The sequence below is a fragment of the Epinephelus moara genome, chromosome 5 (genome assembly GCF_006386435.1).
Source record: "Epinephelus moara isolate mb chromosome 5, YSFRI_EMoa_1.0, whole genome shotgun sequence".
Taxonomy (NCBI): domain Eukaryota; kingdom Metazoa; phylum Chordata; class Actinopteri; order Perciformes; family Serranidae; genus Epinephelus; species Epinephelus moara.
The window spans coordinates 1,657,185-1,666,601 of record NC_065510.1 but is presented as its reverse complement, the minus strand read 5'-3'; the positions used below and the strand labels follow the sequence as shown (position 1 = coordinate 1,666,601).

Sequence of the window (9,417 nt, the reverse complement as noted above, 5' to 3'; positions counted from 1 at the left end):
TTCCTCCATTTCCTCAGTGTCCAGCTCAGATAAGTTTAAGTAAGATGTGCAAGATGATTTTTACCTTTTTTTTTCAACCTTAACACTCACGTGATAATCTTATTTTTAAAAAAAATTAACAGGTGAATCAGATCAAAGCCAAATCAAAACATTCATGATGAATTTACAGATTTCATATGTCAGTATTATTTATTTTTTTCTTTTTGTAAGTTGCACTCAATCACTTTTAACCTCTTTAGAAGAACTTGTGAACTGTTGTGTCCATGCTTTCAGTGCAAAACTCCAATAATGTGACTGCTGACATGGCTGGATCGGCCTTCAGGGTGTTTGACGTGTGCGGCTGAGGGCCAAGAGTGCCACTGATGACTGTTTATTTGTCAACGATGACCCAAGGTAAGTACTTTATATGCTTTGAAAGGAAAAAAATAGATCTTGAATTTATGATTCATCAGAGTAGAGATGTAGAACACATATTCTTGTAACAAACTGTGTCGGTAGACATCAGATTAAGAGCCTGAGCTCATCTACATTAAATCACACACACATATCAGAGTGATTTCTGTGCCACAGTTGGATCTTGGACACTGCACGACTCCTCACACAGTTCCCCAAACTGAAAAAGGCACTCACATGTTTGTGGAAAACTCAATCGGGGAAGAATCTCAGAGAGATTTAAAGAATCAGATCTTGAAAATCAAACACATTAAAACACACACAGTGCATCTGGGTGATGACTGGTGTCTGTTTGATTGGGCAGACTCTGGGAGCAGCTGTGGTTAGCTGCTGGGTGGAGTGTAAACAGATGGAGCAAATAATAAAAACCGTGACGCAAGTTTGAATGTGTGTGTAAGAATGAATGGCCTTTAGGTATGATTAGTGTTGTAAGTGGTGCTCAGAGAAGTCGTACTGGCAACAAATTCTTTTGTAGAAAACAGTAGTATTAGTAATGGTGGAGTGTAACTCATGTATTGATTCAAGTACTGCACTGAACTTTGAGCTACACATACTTTACTGGGGTGTTTGCATTTTCTGCCACTTTATACTGAACTTAGAATAAAATATTGTACTTTTTTTTTATAAATAGTTACCACTTACTTTACAAGTAGAGTAGAGCTCCACCTTAAACAGCTAAATCTGTAAAAATACTGCTTTGTCCTATAGTACAATATAAAATAATACAACTCTGACAGATAATTCTGTCGATAATACTTCTAAACTTTGACTTTAATGAGATTTTGAATGCAGGACTTTCTTTGTAAAAGCATATTTTTACAATCTGGTTTTTACTTGAGTAAAAAAATCTGAATATTTGTGTATTCAGTATGGCAACAGTGGCAGAAATCAAAGTTTAAATAGCCATAATCACAGTAATATAAGTGCCATTGCAGTGTTAGTTTAAGGACCAGATAAACATCAATGCAGGGGAAATGTATTAACTGTTTGAGTAAATGTTTGAGGTTGTAGATTAAAATATTGTTGGCAATATGGTTTGCATTATACACTGTAATATGTTAATACTTTTTCCAGTTTAGGTTTTTAAGATGGTGCAGATTTGTTGTGGAGTAAATATATTTATTTTATGTTTTTATCTCAATGTAAAATTGGGAAAAAATCTAAATAACAGCGTTCTTAATGCAATAAAAAAAGATTATTATCATTATTATTGTTAATAATATTATTGAGCTTGATGATGATGATGATTATTATTATTATTATTATTATTATACTAAATTGATTAATGTTATAACTGTGGCTGTATCGCAGCAGGTAGAGGTGTTTTCCTGCCGGACGCCTCTCTGTCTCGTCTTTATTTGCCTCCATCAGTCTCTGTCCAGCGGCCGGGCAGCACCTCAGGGCGCACGGCTTATCAGCTTTCTGTTTACCTCTCAATTAATCCCCATTAGTAAGGAGAGGGCATTAGGCCGCTGTGGTGGAGTTTATCGCTGTTTTGTCCCAAACAGGAGATCAGCTTGTTAACAGCTCAGACTGACAGATCTCAATCTGAGTTTAGAGACCGACTGTCTGGCACGGAGAGGAGCCGCGGAGACGCACTGATCGCTGCCGATAGCAACCATATTAATTAAATCAGCTTTAATTTAATCAAATAGAGAGGATCGCAGTGTGCGTGGAGTAGCTTGTACATTATTCATGGAGGCAGGAAATAATAACTCAAGACATGTTTTAAAATATTACACCATGAGAAGCATTCATGAGACTGTGTTGCTCCCAGAAATAATCGTTTATCATACTGACGAGCTCCTGATCTCCTGTCAGTCATCAGAGCTGCTCCACTTTTTAAAACCCATATAAATCAGTATAAACGGGGTCTGGGGGGTTTCTGTTGTACTAAAAGTGGCTCCTGCTGTTTGTTCTCAGTCTTAGCTGCTGCCTCACATTATGGACATGAGTGTGGGTGTAATTACACAAGAATGGGTTTGGGAAACAACTGTTCTCAGGCCGGGGGAACAATTACGCGCAGAGCAAAACGGCAATTGATGCTTTCCCTCCCTCATTTTCACACAACTTCCATGATCATTTATGTTCCTAAGAATTATTCCCGCAAACAAGTTGGCAGGTTTTTGTCCCATGAAGGAGGAAAAAAAATGTTCGAGGCGTGTTTAGTCTGAAACTGACCCCTACATGTAATTTCTTTAGCCCTCATTTGTGCGTAATGGCTAATTTAACAGCGCCAATTAGGCTGCACGACTCTAAATAAAGAAGCACTTCAGCTTTTCTAAACATCTCCCTTTTTTATTTAAACCAAAAAGAGCTTCACCCCTGCCCTGCTGATTATTTTTTCAAATAATCAGTTATGATTTGATGTATAAAATATATGGAAATAGCAAAAAATACCCCTTAAAACGTCCTAGTTAAACAAATTTCTTCAGTCCAATTTACAATTACATGAAACACATAAAAGCAGCAAATTCTCTAGTTTGAGAAGCGGGCATTAAAATAAAGTTTGGCAGTTTTCGCTTGACAAATGACTCAAATTGTTGTTTATTAATTTTCTGAATGACTCAATCAATTCAGCAAAAGTTTGACACAGCAAAAAACAAAATATATATTGAATTTGTTTTTGGTTTTTGAATCAACAACTGCCCAAATCTTTTGTGTCTTTATAACCAAAAACCACTGATCCATAAATCCCCATAAGATCCCTTTCTTTCTTCTGTCGTGCGTAATGAGGACCTTTGACACCTGGATCCTGTGAAATCAGAACATACTGGAGTTGTTCTGTGATATTTCTTAAATTCCAATCGAACTATTTATTTCAGGATCACTGCGGTCGTTTTTCCTCCAGGATTAGACTGTTACCTGTGAGAAAAGAATCGCTCTGAGCTGAAATAAAACCCTTAAACTGAAATAATAGCGTACAGGACACGAACTTCTCTCTCCCTCCTCCTCAACGGGCTCCCCCTTAAAATTCTCCCGTCCATTTTGGGATAAATGGTGAAACTTGTAGCAATAATACCCCCTTCTTTCACACAAACGCCTCCCCGCTGCCATCACCTTCAGCCCGGCTGCCCCCGAAGCCTCGCGGCTGGGGATCTTGGAGAGCCTTTCTCCGCGAACAAAAAAAGCCTCCAGAAGGGGAACAAAGGTGACCACATTTTTCCTCCGTGTCCCCTTCTCTGCGCAGAATAACCCGCTGCCTGTCCCTCAAATGGGAATATTAGGACGTCAATCTCACGGCCCCTGTGCGCCTTTGTCTTTGCTGAGTGCCCGGCTCTGCCTACCACACACCTTTTGTCCGACAATCCAATAAGAGCCATTATTCCCGCTCCCCAGCCCGGCTGCAGCTCGCTCTTCGTGGGTATTTTAGGTGCTTAATCGCGTCCTTTTAAGGACCTCAAATGGAGAATAACTTCCTCCTTTCACGTCGCCTGGCACTGGGACAAAGAGTTCCTGTGGCCTGGCCTCCTCCAGCAGCTCTCCCCTTAATATGTTTGCGAGCAAAATTTGCCTCCGTGTATCTGATTCACTTACGTGACCCATGGGAGCTACAATATATATACTATTATTATTCTGTCTTTGCATTATTTGGAGAGAAGTTCCATTTTACTTAAGTGACTGTGGTGCAAAATTTCCATTATTCCAACACATCCAAAATCTCCTTCACCTGAATACAGAATCAAACGCACCTTTTCTCGTTTCTTTGATTTATTTGAATAGATGTGAAATAGACTAAAACAATTCTCTGTTTGAAAAAAAAAAACACTTTAAAGCAATTCAGTCTCTCCAAAGCCTAAAAATATACCGTGTTAAAAACAAACATTTAAAGAAATAATCATCTTTTGGAGTTCAAATAAGGAGAAATGCGCAACCTTGTGCGTAATTTCCCCTCTGTGCTGCAGTCCTACAGTGCCAAACTGGAGCACCGAGAATTATTGGACCATAAAGTGAAATTTCACCCAAGCTGTGACTGTTCAGATGCCACAGTGTGACGTCCAGCCGTTACGCACACTTACTTCGGCTATAATATACTCTAAGTAGCCAAAAATATGAGTGACATTTCATCTCATCTGACAGGTGAATCCAAACTCACATCCGTTACATAAGCAATACTGTTTTCTGAGGTGTTTTGACCAAGTTTACACACTTCTAAAAGCTTGTCTGTTCACCAAAATCAAAGAGCTCCATAAAAAAGAGAGACACCAGTTCTGTAGTGATGAGGCTACCAGGCCCGGATCCCCTGCAGGGAGCCCTGGCACGATGTGACCGCTGTCCCTTGATGTGTTTGGGCCTGTGGGGAGCCGCTGAGGCCGCTCATGTTTCCCAAGTTCATGTTCATGAAGGCGTTAGAGGAGCTGGACGGAGGGAGGGCAGGGATGCTGGTGTATGTGCAGCTGTAGTTGGTGTTGTAAGCGGGGCTGTTGTATGTATATGCCGGGTATCCGTTATAACTGTACGGGTTGGATCCGTACGGAGCAGCAGCGGCGTAACCCTGCGCACCGCCCAGACACGGCTTCCCATCCCGGACCAGCACCGGCACGGCGACGCGCCGGGGCGGCGGAGGGTGGTGCTGCCCCGCCGCCTCCAGAGACTTGTCCTGCCGCTGCCGTTTGCACTTGTAGCGCCGGTTCTGAAACCAGATCTTCACCTGGTTCGAGGTGAGTTTGAGGGTGGTGGCCAGGTGCTCCCGCTCAGGGGCGGACAGGTAGCGCTGCTGCTTGAAGCGCCGCTCCAGCTCGAAGACCTGCGCCTGGGAGAAGAGCACCCTGGGTCTCCGCCGGCTCCTCTGCTTCTGCACCGGCCTCTCTGAGTCGCCCTGCCCACTTTCCGTTGCCTCATCTCGGGACACCAAGCCACAGCTCTCTGGGGAGGTAGGAAAGTCAGATAAGAAGTGTTTATATCTGGAGTGAAATCAAGAAATGCTGTTTCCAACCGTGCGTAAAAATGAAAACTCGCTCAGTCCACAATACGCGTTGGTATTTAACAGAAACAACAACACTCTTAAACTTCGAGAAATACTCCTGACCTCCAAAAAATCAGTCACTCAGAGACAACACTCAAACATGGCGCATTTCTTTTGTTTCATTTAAAATGTCCCCTAAACTTACAAACACTTTGAGCCATGGCGCTACAAAAAGCTCAGAAATTATTACAAAATGAGACAATAAAATATAAAACTCCAGTGGAGGCAGACTTGTGAAATATAACCTGTGCAACAAGTAGAAACAAATCTCTTTTGTCTAAAATACAGACTTGGACATTTACAGCTTTACTCGAATAGTTTATATTTGAGCGACTTCCTGAACTTAAAAAACCCCATGCAGCTTCAGACCTCATTCTTTTGACTGTTTATATCGAATGAATAATGACATGCACCGTGTGAGGAAGATGTGTCCGACTGTGGCTGTGTTTATTAGCGCTACTTCGCGGTGTCATTTCTTTTACAAGCCTCTTTAAACTAATTGTCGGTTTATGGTCCACACATCATAACAGACTCCGCATAACAGGCGCGCAGCTGAACCACTAGAAAGTGTTTGACATTTCCAGACTTTACTGGATTCGTCTCAGGCCTCTGGCCGCGGTGATACAGACTGCCACCATTTGATAGCTCTTTATTGGGATAATGTCTGGTGTCTGGAGGTGGAAGAGCCGAAAACAGGCCTCTGTGGACAGATAGTGTTCTGCAGAGGTTAGAAAATATCTCTGAAACACGATCTGCCTTCCCTGTGTTCAGCGGGGTTTGTTTTTATTTTTGCGCGACTTGTATTTTGTGCCACAGTGACGTTTCATCTTTAAGGTCACATAATAAAATAATAATTAATAACACTGGAATAACTAGCCATAAAAAGTTGTAGGATTATTTAGAAAATGACACAAATCTGATTTTCTTTTTCCAGTTTGCTCACATTGTGTTTGACACGGTAGGCCCAAATCTCCAACACATGACTTTTAAGCTATCACAAATTATAATATTGTTATTTTTAATTTACAAAACTAAACTACATTGTGCGTAACAGAGTCACCATTCCTAAAATTCAGCCGTGACACAGTTTGGTTCAGGTCACAGGTTAAGCTGTTTTGTGGCTAAACATGCAAATCATTTTGTAGCCACTAAAAATCTGAGCTTTAACATTCAAATCAGCTGTTTACATTTGTAATTTATGTTGAAGCACTTTGATATTTTCTCTGTGAAACATTATAATCGATGTGACTGTAATAATTATTGTTACACGCGTCCTTTGTTGCCTTTTGTCTGGCCTGTTCAGCAGCAGCTTGCGCTTCAACTCACTGTTCTCCTGCTCATCCAGCTCGGCGGCCTCCAGCTTGGCTCCCTGCAGGCCGGGGTGAACGTACATGTCCGGGGACAGGCTGGTCTCCCCTCGGTCCTCTTCCCGCACCGCCAGCGCGCTGAGGTAAGCCAGGTTGTCCTCTCCGTCCGAGAAGGAAGGACTGTCCCGGGCCCCGGCGAGCATGCAGGACGGCGGGGATTGGAAATGCTGCTGCTGCTGGGGAGGAGACCCGGTTAACTGCTGCTGGGTGTGGGCCCGGTGCTGGAGCTCCAGAGACCCGGACTGCTGCTGCTGTTGTTGTTGTTGCTGCTGTTGTTGCTGCTGCTGCTGTTCCAGCTTGAGGATATCCTTGACAGAAAACGGCGTGGAGGTGAGCGGGCTCTGCAGCATCATGTCATCCAGCTCCTGCTCTGCAGCACCGAGGAAATGAAGCCCACCGAGTAACATGCACACCCCTTCTCCTTCGCCCCTCTTTTCTAACAAATAATTGAGCTTAATAGCCCCTTCTTTGGTAATTGGAGGTGCGTTAAGCCTCTGGAATCCCTCATCGCCGTAAAACGCACGAAAACATTGGTATTAGTCCCGGTTTTGTCCATGCAGGTCTCCTGTCTGACAGATATAATGTCGGGCTTTGTAAGAGGAGTTTGGACCGGGGCGAAGGAGCGCCTCTGCCTCCTCTGATGTCAGGGGGAGGGGTGAGTGAATGGAAAGTGTGTGTGGGCTGGAAGGGAAGCATTTGGGAGAGAGAGAGAGACAGAGAGCGGGAAGGTGGGGCGTACGTGACGTATATTCACGTACTGGTTCTGTTTTCGGACTTGTGTGAATATGGTGGACAGAGAATCTTACTGACACCCTGCCTCCACCTTGTTTATCCTTCTGCACTCGCCAAATTCGCCTCCAACAGCCTTTTTACGCACACATGCTGTCACAAGATTCCCGTTAGTAGCTCTGCTCTGCAAATATATACAATTATTTTGCTTTGTCACGTTTCTAAACACGTTATTTGTAGTTTTCATCATTCTACAGCCGCTCAGTACGTGGGTGGGGGGGCCTTGTGATTGTTCGTGCGTAAATCTGCGCGCTTTGGAGAGGCGCAGCATGTGGCACGCTCGCTGCAAGAACGGTGGCACGTCAAGGTCAGCTGGCAGGTCAAGGGGTAATAGAGTCAGGAACCTCTTTGGCTTGTAGTTTAACTTCACCCTAGAGTTAAAAATATAAAACAAAAGAGGGGATTCCCATCTCCGCGCGCTGACCAACATATGTACAACAAGTACAGATTGATTTTGTCTCAGGTTACATACAAGAGGTGAGTTTTGTTCTCCTCGCCTCTCAGTTGAGAATTAAAGTGACTTTTTTGGCTTAAAGTGTTTGAAATGAATTCAAATGTTGGATTTGGGAAGGTTATATGACAATATGGTCCCTGCAGGCCTCATAACAACCAAACTGATCTAAAAGATGCGATTATATTTTCAGGAAGACTTGAGGGTGCTGAGTTGACTCTTCTGGAGGCCGCTCCCATCGCTGGCTCCTCACAGGGACACGAAGCTGAGGTTTGTTGGAGTTTTCAAAGTTTCTTCAAACTATGTTTCTCTTAAATTTACAAGAGGTGCCCAAGCTTCCATCGATTCCAGCTCTGTCAGGCTGCACAACAGAGACCTGTGTGCAATATTCCAGCAAATATAGACACTCTCCCATTTTATGTAAAAGTGGAGTCACTGAAATATCTAGCCACTCTTCTCCCGGTATATGAGACATCTCCAATGACGCACCAAAAATGGCTTCACATTTGTACCTTTAATAATTGGAAATTAAAGGGGTCAAGAGGTTAAACGACGCTGAACGCGTTAACGTCCATACACTTTTGGAAACTCTGAGTATATGTTTGATTTCACCCTCCTGTTCTCTCCCTCTGCCGTGCCGTGCAGCAGCAGCAGCAGCAGCAGCCGGCTGCTCTCGGTGTTTCTCTCCGGCCTCTTTATCGCGGGTGTTGTATTAATAACCGCCCTGGGCCGATAAGCAGGGCCCCCCGGGGCAATTAAGATTCCTCCAGGAAAAACTGACTGACGTTTTTAGCTCGAACTAATCTGCTCCTATCAGCTCCCCTTTCCGTTTTGCAGCGGGACCCCTCGCCTCTGTCACCCCGCTGCCTCCGCTCCTCCTGCGGAGTTTTTCTGAACACAAACAACCTGCAGTGTCTCAAAAAAATAAGATTGTTTTTTCGGTTTTTATTTTATATTATCATATAAATTTCACACTGATTTATTCAGTTTAACACAGCTGGTTAAACAATGAGGTTTAATGAGCCAATTTAATGTAGTGCACTTGTGATGAAGTTGTGTTATGATAAAGGGGCGGAGGGTGCTGCATTAACTCTTATAATAAGGACATTTCAGACAAGTATCAGTGAATGGAAGCAACTAAACACAATAAAACTTTCTAATTATTAAAAACAAATCGCAAAATTTCACTTTTAACTTTTTCATTGAATCCTCAGTCATAACTAGTTTCTTAAATCATGTCAAAATGTGCTTTTACAGCCTTTCCCATACTTCTTTACAGATATGTGAGGCCATACTCATATGTTTTGAAAGAAAATAAATAAATAAAAATAGAATAAAAATGTTTAAGTTGTGTGTAATGCAGAATATGAACTCCATTTCATGCCATTGAA

The 9,417-nt window shown here is 42.8% G+C and overlaps 1 protein-coding gene across 1 annotated transcript; it reads right to left on the bottom strand.

Moving 5' to 3' along the window:
• Nucleotides 1-4,146: 4,146 nt before the first annotated feature.
• On the bottom strand, nucleotides 4,147-7,373 carry LOC126390318 (homeobox protein Nkx-2.3-like). Its single transcript, XM_050044566.1, has 2 exons — nucleotides 6,746-7,373; nucleotides 4,147-5,319 (listed from the first exon to the last, which is right to left on the bottom strand). The coding sequence occupies exons 1-2, from the start codon at nucleotides 7,191-7,193 to the stop codon at nucleotides 4,679-4,681; spliced, it is 1,089 nt and encodes a 362-aa protein (XP_049900523.1). The 5' UTR covers nucleotides 7,194-7,373; the 3' UTR covers nucleotides 4,147-4,678.
• Nucleotides 7,374-9,417: the final 2,044 nt, after the last annotated feature.